General features: G+C 40.6%; 1 protein-coding gene across 1 annotated transcript in view; it reads left to right on the top strand.

The window, feature by feature from the left end:
* Positions 1–6,428, top strand: part of PAXIP1 (PAX interacting protein 1) — a 211,567-nt gene extending 205,139 nt beyond the window's left edge. Inside the window, exons 18-21 of the mRNA XM_029588458.1 lie at positions 323–457; positions 567–642; positions 753–813; positions 5,977–6,428. Coding sequence (XP_029444318.1) covers positions 323–457; positions 567–642; positions 753–813; positions 5,977–5,992 — 288 coding nt within the window. The 3' untranslated portion in view covers positions 5,993–6,428. The remainder of the gene's footprint in view (positions 1–322; positions 458–566; positions 643–752; positions 814–5,976) is intronic.
* The last annotated feature ends 8,423 nt before the right edge of the window (positions 6,429–14,851 follow it).

Genomic DNA, 14,851 nt, shown 5'->3' with positions numbered 1-14,851 from the left:
GACTGAACATAAACATGGCAATGTTAGATGTCTGGAATGACACTTCCAGAAATTTCAAAAAAGAGTTTTATTATAAGTTATGACTAGAGTATTGTAATTGCTATTTTAAACTTGCCAAAATGGACTTCAAGTCAGTTACATGCTTGCTTTGTTGTAAGTTGAATAGACACTAGTATTAGAATGTTCATGGAGGAAGTATTGGTTACTAAAAGTTAATAAACTGTACTTTATATACATTTTATAAAGTGTCTGTGCAAATGTAACTTTTCGTTTGCTTGTGTGGAATTTATCTTTTTTTTTTTTTTCTTTTTTTTTTAATTAGGGAAAGTATTTTTATGTCACTCCTGGAATATGCCCTAGTCTGTCAACTATGAAAGCTATTGTAGAATGTGCCGGTGGGAAGGTTTTATCCAAACAGCCTTCTTTTCGTAAACTTATGGAGCATAAGCAAAACAAAGTAGGTACAATTGCAGTTGATTCTTTTTATAATAGAAGATACAATTTCAAGTCTGTTCAACATGGGAACATATTTTTCTAATTGTCTTTTTCTTTTTTATTTTCTTTAGAGTCTATCTGAAATAATCTTGATTTCTTGTGAAAATGATTTCCATTTATGTCGGGAATATTTTGCCAGGGGTATAGGTATGTGCACTTTACCAGTATTAACTTTTTTCATATTTGTGTTAACTACATGTGTCTTTGTGATCAGTGGAATATGTTTGCTCAAACGTGTGTTCATTTTGTACTTGTAGATGTCCATAATGCAGAGTTTGTTTTGACTGGAGTGCTTACCCAGACACTGGACTATGAATCATATCCTTTATATATAGAAACTAAGAAATGCTTAAATAAATGTTAAAATTGCATGGTTTTATATATAATATGTATTAACTTGTAACTTTAGATGTTCCTGGAATATAGGTTGTCCAGTTGATTTATGATTTAAATTTCTATTTGTGAATATATCAGTTCATATCTTATCTTTAAGTCTCTAATAGTAGAATCAGTTTAGTTATGGGTGGTGCAGTAGGATCGGTTTAATTTTAAGCTAACTGCCTGACTACATCATGCAACCAACATGCATTTCAGCACACACAGCAGCTTTTGGTTGGGAATAATGTAATACATTCAGGTTTGGTCTGCAGTGGTTGAACTATAAAGTGATTTGTACTATGTCTTACCAAAGTAACTCTTATAAGCAGATTGTATAATTCTGTCTTGCATAAGTATTAGAGGGCAAGTGTTTGCTTTGGGAGGAAGACCATACATATGTTTTACCCATGGGCTTTGCACTAATTTTCAAAGTGAAAGTACCTGCATACTTTCACTTGTACCAGCTTTTTCTGTGGATGGATTTCTGCTGGAAATCTTCCACATGGAGATTTGAGTTTACATGTGTGCTTTATCTCTGCCCACCTAAACATGACCTCTGGAATGCCTCCTCTCAATGAAACTAAAGTCTGTACATTGATACACAATGCACAGGCTTTTAGTCACATTAAGGAAAGGCAATATTTAGTCAGCCAGTTTCACATGCGTAAAATGCTTTTTCCCCGCATACATCACTTTGAAAATTGTCTTCTAAGGTTTGAAAAAGCAGAGATGTGATGTTTATTGCAGTGCTTTTTATATTTTGTATTATAAAATGTCTGTGCTTCAACCATGTAGAAAGCTCTTTCTGCCTATAATATAGTAGACTCTCATTCTTTCACAAGAATATCAACTGTCAGTTTAGAATGTTGAATTCTCCAAGGACAAGCAAGATGGTGGTCCTCACACATGGGAGACATCTTCAGATGGAGCCCTGATGCGGAAAACTTATGTCAAAGTTTCTAGAACTTTGACTAGGCACACTGAACATTCCCAATATGCCCTACACCACATGGGGTCCCTCTTGAGTCTCTTCTTTTCCATAGAGCTGTAAGCCTCACTGTCTGATTGAGCTCACTTTGGCTGTTTCTGGCCTAGTGGAAAACTACTTTTTTTCATCAGGGTTTTCGGTATGGTTCCATTGCCGGGTCCCTCTCGGTGCCACACCATAGTATCCTAGTCAGGGTTTTCAGTGTTTCTGGACCCAGTACAGATCCCTGAGGTATTTAACCATTTACCCTTCTCCACTGAGAGAACTTTCCATTTAGTCCTACTCTGCTTCCTATTATTTAGCCAGTTTGCAATCCATAATAGACCATGACTTTTTAATTTTCTCAGAAGTCTCTTGTGTGACACTTTATCAATCCAAATGCACTACATCCACCGGCTCAGCATTATCCATATGTTTATTAACCCCTTCAAAAAAATGTAGCAGACTGGTGTGGCAAGAATTCCCTTGTGTTAATCCATGCTGGCTGTGTCCTGTTAAACCATGTCTTTCTATATGTTCACTGATTTTATTCTTTAGAATAGTTTCCATGATTTTTCCTGGCTCTGAAGCCAAACTAACCGGTCTCTAGTTTCTCAGATCACCTCTGAAGCCATTTTTAAAGATTGAGTTTATATTGGCCACCCTTTTAATCTTCAGTCACGGTAGACAATCCCAACGATAGGTTACAGAGTACCAATAGCAGGTCTGCAATTTTATTTTTGAATTATTTCAGAACTCTGGGATATAGACATCTGGTCTGGGTGATTTTCTACTCTTTAATTTGCAAATCTGTCTTATTACTTCTTCCAGCTTCACAGTGATTTGTATCAATTCTTCTGAATCAACACAATTGAAAATAGTTTCCAGCACAGGTATCTCCTCAACATCCTCTTCAGCAAGCACTGAGACAAAGAATTCATTCAGTTTTCCATGATGGCCTTATCTTTCCTAAGTGCCCCTTTAACCCCTTGATTATCTAACGGTCCGACCAACTCCCTCACAGGCTTCCTGCTTCAAGTATATTTTTGAAAGTTTTTATGAGTTTTTGTCTCTAAGGCCAGCTTCTTTTCAAATTCTCTTTTAGCCTACCTTATCAATGTTTTTCATCTACCTTGCCAATGCTTATGCTTTTTCCTATTTTCCTCAAATGTATCCCTTTTCCAATTTTTGAAAAAAACACTTTTGGCTTAAATAGCCTCTTTCACCTCACCTTTTAACCATGCCAGCAGTAGTTTGGCCTGATTTCCACTTTTTAAATAAATGAAATACATCTGGACTAGGCTTCTGTTTTTAAACAATGACCACCCCTGATGTAAACTCTTAACTTTGTAGTTGCATCTTTGTTTTTTCCTAACTATATTTTCCTCATTTTATCAAAGTCTGTCTTTTGAAAGTTTAATGTAGATTTGTGGTTTTACTTAATGTCCTCCCAATCATTAACTCAGATTTGATTGCACTATGATCACTGCCGCTACAGCCCCACTGCCGTTAACTCTCACACCAAATACTGTGTTCCACTAAGAATTAAGTCTAAAATGGATCCCCCTCTCATCGGTTCCTGGACCAACTGCTCCATGTAACATCTAGAAACTTTACCTCCCTAGCATGTCCTGATGTTACATTTACCCAGTCAGTATTAGGGTAGCTGAAATCTCCCATTATTACTGTGCTGTCAAATTTATTAGCTTTTCAAACCTCTGTTAGCATTTCATAATTTGTCTGTTCCTTTTGGCCATGTGGCTGATATTCACAAGGGAGAGATCTTATCAAACAAATCTGATTGAGTTCTTTGATGAAGTGAAAAAAGTAGCAGTTGAGGGATGTGAAGTAGATGTGATTATCTGGACTTCAGAAAGGCTTTTAATAATGATCTATATAGAAGACAGGAAATCAGTCAGTATGAGAATTGGACAAAAAGTTATTAACAATGAGGAACTGGTTAAGCAACAGAACTCAAGACTGTGCATTAATAAACAGAGTCTACGCTGGTGAAGGTAGTAACAGTTGCATTCTCGTTTCAAATTCTTTTACTTTTTTGCTGTAACCTTAAAATCATGAATTGCAACTTTTTTCATGATAGGATGTGTAAATTTATTTATTTTATTTTTATTATTTGTATTTTTAATTGCCAAAAGCTCAAGGCGGGTTACGTCTTCAGTGTACACAATCATAAAAATAGAAGACCAACCAATACGGAAAAAATGTACATTAAAATACATAAATATAGAAAAGTACAATAAAACTTAATCAGCTTAAAATTAATTTCTAAAAGAGGACATTCCAGGTTTAGCTCACAAGATATCAATTAATTGTTAAAAATTCTGCATTAGTGTCCCATTCTCCCAAAGGAGACTGTTTTCCAAACTTGTAATTTGAAAATATCTAAATCAAATATAACAAGTGTGGTCTAGAGCATATTTATTTAGATTTTTAGCCAACATTCTAAGTTTATAGGGTAGCAAAACAAGTGCCATACCCCACTCTGTTGTAAAGATTGAAATTGTTATTCTTAAATGGGGTAGATTTTCAAAGGGTTTCGCGCGTAACCCCGAACACCTGCCCCTGTGCACGCTGAGCCTATTTTGCATAGGCTTCGCAACGTGCGCAAGACCCGGGACGCGCATATGCCACGGGGCTTTGAAAAAGGGGCGGGAAGGGGGCGTGGGTGTGGCACCTATCCGGGGGTGGTCCAGGGGCGGGATCAAGGCCTCTGGCACAATGGCTGTGCCGGGGGATGGCTCGCCGGCAGCTGGCCGGCTTGCGCAAGATACGCCTGCCAGAGTCAGGAGTAAATAAGTAAAACAAGGTGGGGGGGGATTTAGTTAGGGCTGGGGGGTGGGTTAGATAGGGGAAGGGAGGAGAAGGTGGGGGGGAGCAGAAGAAAAGTTCCCTCCGAAGCCGCTCCGATTTCAGAGCGGCCTTGGAGGGAACGGGGAAAGCCATCGGGGCTCCCCTTGGGCTCGGCGTGTGCACCCCCTTGCGCGCACCGACCCCAGATTTTATAACATGCGCGCGGCAGCGCGCACAAATGTACCCCACGCGTGCTTCTTTTAAGATCTACCCCACTATCTGTGCATAATAAATCACTGTACTTCTGTAGCAAAGGCAGAATGAAGAATAAATCATTGATTTGGGGTTTCAATTGTATAATTATAGAGGTGTTTTAGTAATTTGATATTTTATTGTGAACCACTCTGTCTTGTTGAAAAGAGCAGGATATAAGCTGAAATGGAAGAAGCATTAAAGCAGTTAAACGGGGAGAATTCCAGCCCAGAAAATGTGATCCATTTTAAATATCCCACTAGGTACAATAGAAGAGAACATTTTTGTCACACTCCCCCTATTGCAGCTATATGTTGTTTGGCTTTATGTTCTATTTAGAAAGCAAAACGCTCTGCCAACCAATATGTTCAAAGGAATGAAGAAATTCGAATGGATTGGGAAACCATCAATACCGTTAAAGTTTAAAATAGATAATTTATATAAAACAGTATGTAGTTATATGTCATTACTAACCTTCAGCAATTTCTGAGTGGTGTGTGGCTAGGGATTCTAATTTTGATTCTTATATGTTTGGTTTTTTACTAGACTCTGGGCCACTTTCAACCAATCAGTCGTCGTCTTCTTTTTTTTTTTTTTAATACCCATTTTCACAGAATATTTAGATTGTGTTCTATTGTTTCAGTAGAATCATCAGTCTTGGGTTTTTGCTTCCCAAAATGCTGATATAATAAAATTTAGCAGTCTTAAGAACTATAAAATAATGTTGCAGGTGCTCAGTATCCATAAAGTGCACACAGCTTGCTTGGCTTACCATTTAAAAAAAAACAAAAACCTAAATATAAGGCACAGCAATATTTATTCTTCTAAACCATGCTCATTTAATTCATGTTAATGTATTTTTATCAGCTGATTTAGCAAAATGTTTTCCAGTGTTCTCAGACTTCATTTGGTTAAATGAAAGAGCAGCATATGTCACCGTGCAAAATGTTAAGAATGTAATACCTTTGTTCAAAAACTATAATTGTGCATTATGTCTTAATATATTCTGATAAAACAGTATTGTAAAATATATCTTTTCTTTTATCAAATTATATTTTTCTTAACAAACTCACATATAAATTCACATGATGAATGATAAAGTGCCTTATTGCTTTGGAGCCCAAGGAGCATTAATCGTGGGCATTCAGCCAATAAAGCAAGCTACATTTCCTGCTGATGCTGTTCTCCTCCAGCTTCATTCTTTGACTGATACGCAACATGAAGCAGGGAAGCATAAATAAACTGCATCTTTTTAAGATGTCTAATTTTGTTATAAGGAAACATAAATTATGTTTTGTACTATAGTATGATTTTAAAATAGCCCACATAAGGTTTGATTGATTTATGCTGGTTTAAATGTTGTAAAATAACTGTGGTACTTAAAGAGAGAGTAAATCTGGTTAAAAAAAAGGGCTACTGTCTGATTAAATTATGTATGTTGAAAATGTTTTGTACTATGATTTTCTACACTTAATTTTCTTAATATCTTGCCCACGTTTTAAATAAATGTACTTTTTGGAACATGTATCAAGATTTTTTATTTAAGAATTATAGAATTCTGTGAATTGAATTTTCATAATTAATGTTTTGTCACAAGTTTGCAACATTTATATCAGGAATAGGTACTCTGGTCCTTAAGTGCCACAAGCTGATTGGGTTTTCAGGATATCTACAATGAACATGCATGAGATGCATTTCCTTGCAATGAAGCAGTGCATACAAATGTATCTCATGAATATTCAGTGTCAATAATTTGAAAACCTGACAGAGAACTGGAGTTGCCTACTCCTGATTTACTCCATGTATGTTGTTACATGTAACCTCTAAGGTTAGCTCTAGTAAGGCATTACCCCTTTAAAAGACATTGGTGTACAATGCAATATTGCTCTGTATGTGTGGACACATATGAAGAAAAAGAGCCTAACTATTTTGTTTGGTTGCACAAAATGACTTGATTATGCCTTTGGCTTACCAAAAAAAAAAAAAAATAGATTAATCACAATTGCCTGAAGGGATTGTTAGAGTCACCTTTCAGAACCAAAATCATTTTCTTCAAAAATAGAAACCTTGACAGAGCATGCACCACAAATTTAAGGGCATTCTATACCAGGAGACACGAGATATAGGAGGCCATTACAATTATAAATGACAGCCACCTGCAAAATGATAATGAAACCTAGAATGGATAGGCAATGAGCAACTGACACATTACTTCAACAGCGATGGCAAGAATGTTTGGTGTTGGGTAGAATTTTGTGTATATAGGAAATGACAGAGATAAGGACTGTAAGATTCATCTAGTCTACCCATTCCTTCTACAGTTGCTCAGAGTTTTCCCAATCTCAGGTAAGATCTTTAGATCCTATGTTTGTTCCATGCATTTTGGAATTTTCTGCTTTGGCCTCTAATAAGAGGCTGTTTCATGTAGTCACTAACTTTTGGGAAATCTTAGGACTTAAAAAAGTTTGGAGAGAGGTGAAGTAGTGGGAGATATACCGTATTTTTCGCTCCATAAGACGCACCTAGGATTCAGAGGGGAAAAATTAAAAAAAAAAAATTGTGCTAAACCGGCTCTGTCCCCGGGCGTCTGTGCGTTTTATAGAGCAAATTAGGGGAGTACATAAACACTTTTTGTCTCCCCATTTTGTTTTCGGGTCTGGGGAGGGCCATTTCGGTCCATTCCCCAGATCAGAAAACTTTTGTCTTTCTAATTCTGTGGGAAACACCTCCCCCAAACCCCCTCCCCCCAACCCTTTAAATTAATTAACAAGCCCCACCCTCCTGACCCTCCAAGACCTGACAAATTAAATACAACCCCCCACACTCCAGACCCTCCAAAGACCTGCCATAAGTCCCTGGTGGTCCAGCGGGGGCCTGGGAGCGATCTCCTGGACTTGGGCCATCGGCTGCCAGCAATCAAAATGGCGCCGACGGCCCTTTGCCCTTACTATGTCACTGGGGTCGACCAATGCCAGCGATAGCCCCTGTGACATAGTAAGGGCAAAGGGCCGTCGGCGCCATTTTGATTACTGGCAGCCGACGGCCCTTTGCCCTTACTATGTCACAGGGGCTACCGCTGCCATTGGTTGACCCCAGTGACATAGTAAGGGCAAAGGGCCATCGGCGCCATTTTGATTGCTGGCAGCCGACAGCCCAAGTCCAGGAGATCGCTCCTGGACTCCCGCTGGGCCACCAGGGAATTTTGGCAGGTCTTGGTGTGGGTGAGGAGGGTGGGGGGTTATAGTAAATTAATTTGGAAGGTCTGGGCGGGGGTTTGTTAGATTTTTTTTTTTTTTTATATTCGCTCCATAAGACGCACAGACATTTTCCCCCCACTTTTGGGGGGAAAAAAGTGCGTCTTATGGAGCGAAAAATACGGTATATATATATCATTTTTTTTTTTTTTTTTTTAGAGTTTGTGTGTGTCTGAGATAATAAGCAAGCCAGAAGGAGTTAATTCTAGTGTCTCTTTCCCACCCACCCACACTATCTCAACCCTTGATTTTTAGGCAAGAGACACTTTCTCATTAAAAATCAATCAGGCTCTTATCTAAATCATACAATTGCACCAGCCCTTATAGAGAGTTTAATCATCCCCTTGCAAGACACTAGCAGATTAATTAGTAAATACACATGTAAATTTAAAGTATTCTAATTCCCTTAGTATCCTAAAGTTAATCAGGAACTCAACAAAATGAAGATGAAGGCAGCAGTCCAGCAGCAAAAGGGGTTTTCCAGTCTTTTGCATTGAGTGTCACATGTATGATTTTTTACCCGCCAGCAAGAGATTGTATGCCTGCACCCAGTGCAAAGAGCTCCTGGCTCTCAGAAAACGAGTCCAATCTCTGGCGGCTAGGGTGGCAGACTTGGAGGAGCTGAGGCAGACAGAGAGGTACATTGAGACCTTCAGGGACATAGTAGCCAAATCCTAAATCCAGTCTGGCAGCTCCAGTGCTGCCTTGGATCAGAAAGGTCTCCCTGTTGCAGATCATCACCCTGGTGTAGCAGGAAGTGATCCTGTTGCAAGGACTTGCTCTCCAGGTGATGTGCTGTCCTCTTGCACTGAGGACAAGTCTCCCAGAGCTCCTGCCCAGGAGGGAAGGGTTAGGTCGGCCATCATAGTTGGTGATTCATTTATTAGAAATATAGATAGCTGGGTGATTGGTGGACGTGAGGACCGCCTGGTAACGTGCCTGTCTGGTGTGAAGGTGGCAGACCTCGCGCATAACCTAGATAGGTTTATAGACAGTGCTGGGGAGGAGCCAACTGTCATGGTACATGTGGGCAACAACGATGTAGGAAAATGTTGGAGAGAGGTTCTAAAAGCCGATTTTAGGTAGAAAGCTGAAATCCAGAACCTCCAGGGTAGCATTCTGTGAAATGCTCCCTGTTCCACGTGCAGGTTTCCAGAGGCAGGCAGAGCTCCGGAGTCTCAATGCGTGGATGAGACAATGATGCAGGGAAGAGGGATTCAGTTTTGTAAGGAACTGGGGAACCTTTTGGGGAAGGGGGAGACTTTTCCGAAAGGATGGACTCCACCTTAACCAGAGTGGAACCTGGCTGCTGGCACTAACTTTCAAAAAGGATATAGAGCAGCTTTTAAACTAGAACAAGGGGGAAAGCCGACAGTCATTCAGCAGTGCATGGTTCGTAGGAATGTATCTTTAAAGGATACTAATCAAACAGTAGAGTTAGGGCATCCCAACAGAGAAGTTCCAATAAAAGCAAACGTAGTTCATGTGCCTATACATTAAAAATCACCTGAGCTAAAGATTTCCAAATTATCCTTAACTGGAAAGTAGGTTGTTAATACAAACAAAAAATGCACTTTGAAATGTCTGTATGCCAATGCCAGAAGTCTAAGAAGTAAGATGGGAAAGTTAGAGTGTATAGTTTATAGTTTATTGATTTTCTAAACCGTTACATCAGCCTTAGCCTTCACAACGGTGTACAGTTGTAATTTAACATAAGAAATACAGTAAATTTATAAAAAGATAACTAAAAATACTAAAAGATGAAACACAGTAAATGATGAGATAGACATAATTGGCATCTCAGGGACCTGGTCGAAGGAGGATAACCAATGGGACAGTGCTATATCAGGGTACAAATTATATCACAATGATAGGGAGGATCAAGTTGGTGGGGGTGTGACACTTTATGTCCGGGAGGGTATAGAGTCCATCAGGATAAAGATCATACAAGAGACTAAATCACTGGGGCCTACTGTTCCTAGACCTGCTGGCTACTTCTCAAAATGCGAAGGTTCCTCGCTTCTAGTCTCGGGAGAGCTCCGTGATCCCTGGGAATAGATGCTCTCATAAAGGTCTGGCCAAAAGACAGATTGCTTTATACCTTTCCTCCATGACCCTTGCTGGGCAGGATAATTTGCAAGATTGAAGGCCACAGGGACTAGTACGCCTGGTGGTGCTGAACTGGCCCAGGTGTCCATGGTATGCGGCTTTACAACAAATCGTGGTGGAGGACCTCCATAGTCTTCTGCCACACATGGATCTGCTTCAGTAGGGACCAGTTCTTCACGAGGATCCGACTCAATTCTGTCTTATGGTTTGGCCTTGAGAGGGCTCGCCTGTTAAAGTGTGGTTATTCCTCTGCAATGAATGCCACTTTACTCCGAGTTCGCAAGTTCTCTACTTCCTTGGCTTATGTGCAAGTTTGGAGGGTTTTTGAGGCCTGGTGTGAGGAGCAGGGTGTCTTCCTCGTTCAGTTAAGATCCCTCTCATTCTGGATTGTTTGCAGGATGGATTGAATAAATGCTTGGCCCTTGATTCCTTGAAGGTGCAGGTTACGGCTCTTGCCTGTTTCAGAGGCCTGGTGAATGGTGTTTCCTTGTCTCATCTTGATGTGGCCTATTTTTTGAAGGGAGTGAAGCATCTTAGGCCTCTCTTAAGGTTACTGGTTCCATTGTGGAGTCTTAATTTGGTGCTGGATTTCTTGGCGGGCCCTTCGTTCCAACCACTTCATAGCCTTCTTTTACGGTTGTTGACTTTGAAGACTGTTTTCCTGGTGGCTATATGTTATGTGCATCTGATTTTTTAGCTGTAGGCCTTGTCTTGCTGGGAGTCGTTCTTTCGGGTGACTCCGGGGGCATTACAGCTGTGTACTGTTCCATCCTTCTTGCTGAAGGTAGTCTCGAACTTTCATTTGAATCAGTCCATCTCATTGCCATCCCTGGATAAGATCAGGGATGTGAAGGAGTTTCGCCTTTTGCACCCCTTGGATGTTAAGCGTCTTGTCATGCGGTATCTGGAGGTCTCTGAGTCTTTTCGAAAGACGGATCACCTGTTTGTTCTCCATGGCAGGAGTAAGTTGGGCGCTACAGATTCGCAGGCTACCATAGCTCATTAGATTAAGGAGGTGGTCATGGCCACATAGGTGGATGCTGGAAAACAGTTGCCTACTCAGGTTAGGGCCCATTCCACTAGAGTTCAGGCAGTGTCTCGGGCAGAGGTTAGTCTGTTGTCTCCCGTCGATATCTGCCAAGCTGCGACGTGGTCCTACTTACACACGTTTTCGAGGTTTTATCTTCTGGATGTACAGGCCAGGAGGAATGCAGCCTTTGCATGTGCAGTGGTGACTGGACCATGGGCAGCCTTCCACCCTGTTGCAGAATATCTTTGGTACATCCCACTGGTCCTGAGTCCATCTGTCTACATGCTAGGAAATAGAGAAATTACTTACCTGATAATTTCATTTTCCTTAGTATGTAGACAGATGGACTCAGCTTCCTGCCCTCGGCTGCCGCATGAGTGTGTCAATTGTCCTCCTGTGGTGCTCTGGGTTCCAAGGGATTACTGGTAAGTGTTCATCCAGTCCTTAGCTTGGGGTACCTAGAATCTTACGTGAGTTCAGTGTTTATGGTTGGTTGAGTACAGTTCTGGTTACCTGTTTTTAATCAAGTTTTTTGCTAGTCTGTCCACAGTTGCTTTTGAAGAGAATACTGGTAGGCTGGGGGTCATTGCAGGGGTATGTATACTGTGACATCTGCTTGCGCCATCTCCATCTGCTGCCAGGGGAGCATAAACTCACTGTTCCTGAGTCTTTCTGTCTACACTAAGGAAAACAAAATTATTAGATAAGTAATTTCTCAAATTCCGCCTTTATAATACTGTCATGCTAAGTGTATCACACTAGGTTACATGTAATACAATTTAAAATGAAAAATATAAACAACATAGCAAGATAAATACAACTATCAACATGATAAATTATAAAATAGCTGCAAAAGCTTCAGAAAATAACAGGCTCTTAAAGGTCTTCCTATATAGCTTAATATCTTGTATAGATTTAAGCTAGTCTATTAAAGTAATCCATAAGACAAGTCCAATAATTGAGAGTACTCAGTTTTGAGTTTTGATTTAAGACCCAGGACCTTCAGTAATCAGTGATTGCAGACCTCTTACAGGATTGTAATGCATAAAAAGACTAGACAAATAAGAAGGAGCATCAGGCTGCACAGACTTATAAATCAAAACAGTTGCCTTGAATTTAACATGCTGATAACTGGATGAGGGAGAGAGATAAATGACTCAGGATAGAAGGTGGAGGAAGAAACTAGAAATCTCAGTGGATGCGAGCCTTAAGAATTATGTGAGGACTTAGGATTGGGAGCAGAGCAGGAATTTTGTGATTAGATAGGGATTTGTGGGGAGGGGGATAGCAGAGAATCAGGAATTGGGTAGAAATTCAATGGTGAAATGCGGACATTGTGATTAAGGTACAGGGATGTCTAAGGGAATTGGGGTACTGTAGGGACTTGGTGACTAGGTAGAAGGTATGTATGGAGGTATGTTAATTGGACCAGATGTAAGATTGGGTGCAGAGCTGGTAAGGGGGAGGTTGAGAGGCCGTGGAAAGGGTTGGGGGCTGTGGAGGAGGTGAAAGAGGGAATGGGAGGGGGTGAGAACTAGTGCTGGATTTAGGGCTCATGATTGCAGGGTTTTGTAAAGAGCCCTTGTTTGTGGCCCCCATCTAAAGCCTGTTGCTATGATGACTGGGCTAAGCAAGTTGAGAGGATATAAAATAGGAGGAAAAATCCTCAGATAGTTGCAAATGAAGGCTCATGGTGCTGGATCCTAGCAACAGTTCTAATTAAGCTAGAGGTATAACAAAAAAAAAAAGGTCTCTAGAGTCTAGAATATAACTTAAATGAATCCAAATTTACATAGCTGCAGAGACTCAAATTACAGTGAGTCAATTTTAATATTTTCAAAGTTCAATCATTTTTATCAGTTTTGAAACTGCTACCTTGGTGTGTTCTCTTTTCTGATGAGGACATTTCTGAGTCTGTTTTTAGAAGTTATAAATGTAAATACAAAATTATTTTAAAAGCCTGTTTCTCAAGTCTATCTAATTTTATCATAGCTTTGAAGCTAAATTGCTTTAATCAATAACGGGGAACTGCTCAACATTGCATGTTTTAAAACAAAAGTGGCATAAACAAAGTTAATAATAGATTATTTTGTTGCACTTGCACTTTATGTATTGTGGATGTGAGTGCATGCCATTTTGTTGATTAAAGGCTCTTCCCTTACCAGGCCTTGACACTTCTTTTGTGATTGTCTTGGTTCAGATGAATGATGGTAGTTGCCCATGACATCCCACTGAGTTCTTCCTTTTCATTGTGATGATTGCAGTGCACTGCACATACATCATTCCCTCACAAAAATAGTTGCACATACATTTTCCATTAATAAGCAGGCTGAAGTACTCATCATATGATGTCATCTCGCAGCGACAAATGGACTCATCTCACCTAGCTAGTAAAGCTTTAAGATCTACTGAGCATGTGTGGTAGTTGCCTCGTGAGCCTTTTCAGTCATTTGTCCAAGCACAAGCATGGAGAACAGCACTTTTCAATGCTAAGAAAAAAGCAAAGAGAAGAAAACTTTGCCTCCTCAAAATGTCTGGCAAAAAGAAACTGCATCTGTGGCAAGATAATATCCCTCATGGGATATTCAGCTATCAGTGTCCTGGCCCAGACTACAATCAGGCAATTTGCTGTGCCTGCACATGAATGTTCCCGCATTCCAGATTCCCAGGGCAAGTAGAATTAAGGAACTGCATAATTTTCAGAGTCACGGCAGATCTTCTTCGTGCAGTGTAGCATCGTTTGCCTTGCCGGGAAAAGAGTTGGGCCCAGGCTGAAACCACGGGTTTGAGTACTGGAAGCTGCCCTGTATTGAAGAAGAAACGGCATCATTGCCTGGGGACATCGGAGCCTGCACTGAAGAAGCATGAGACCTCGTAGTGTGGTTGTGTCAGCACTGTGGATGCACAGAGCATTGGCACCATTAGTGCAAAGCGTGTCAGTACATTTGATGCATTGATGCACTCAGCGCATGATGCATCGAAATATTCAACACATTATTCACCAATGCACTCTGCACACAATGCATCTAGACACTCAACACATTGACGCACCAGTGCACTTGACGCACAATGCATTGCTGCCCTCAGAATATAGGACCCACGTTCTTTGCATCTCAATGCATCGACGAATCACCTACATGACCTATCGATGCACAGCACTGGAACATACAGCATCATTGCCCTGCTTAGACTAACAACCTTAGTGCAATCAACATGCAGCGTTGAAGCATCCCCACTCTGCCCCATCTTCATCAACTCAGCTACTGAAAGATCTCAAAATGCTTGAAGTAACAGCCATTCGGAGCTTCCAGGCATTCAACTCCATCGACGTATTGAGCCCCAGATCAGAGTCCATCAGGCTGCATTGCCTGCACAGCTCTATGCAGGCCACCATATGTCAGTAGGGGAAGGGGCACATGACCTCTGCCCCCTCCCTCCTCCTAGATTGTTTGAGGAGGGCTTCCACTTAGAAACTCCTGTCCAGTATGTTTCATTGTGCTGCTTACATGCAATAAACCACCTATTGAACTGCAAGAACCTATTCTTGTCTCAGAA

The sequence above is a fragment of the Rhinatrema bivittatum genome, chromosome 2, assembly GCF_901001135.1.
Source record: "Rhinatrema bivittatum chromosome 2, aRhiBiv1.1, whole genome shotgun sequence".
Lineage (NCBI taxonomy): Eukaryota > Metazoa > Chordata > Amphibia > Gymnophiona > Rhinatrematidae > Rhinatrema > Rhinatrema bivittatum.
This window is presented reverse-complemented; position numbering and strand designations above follow the sequence as displayed.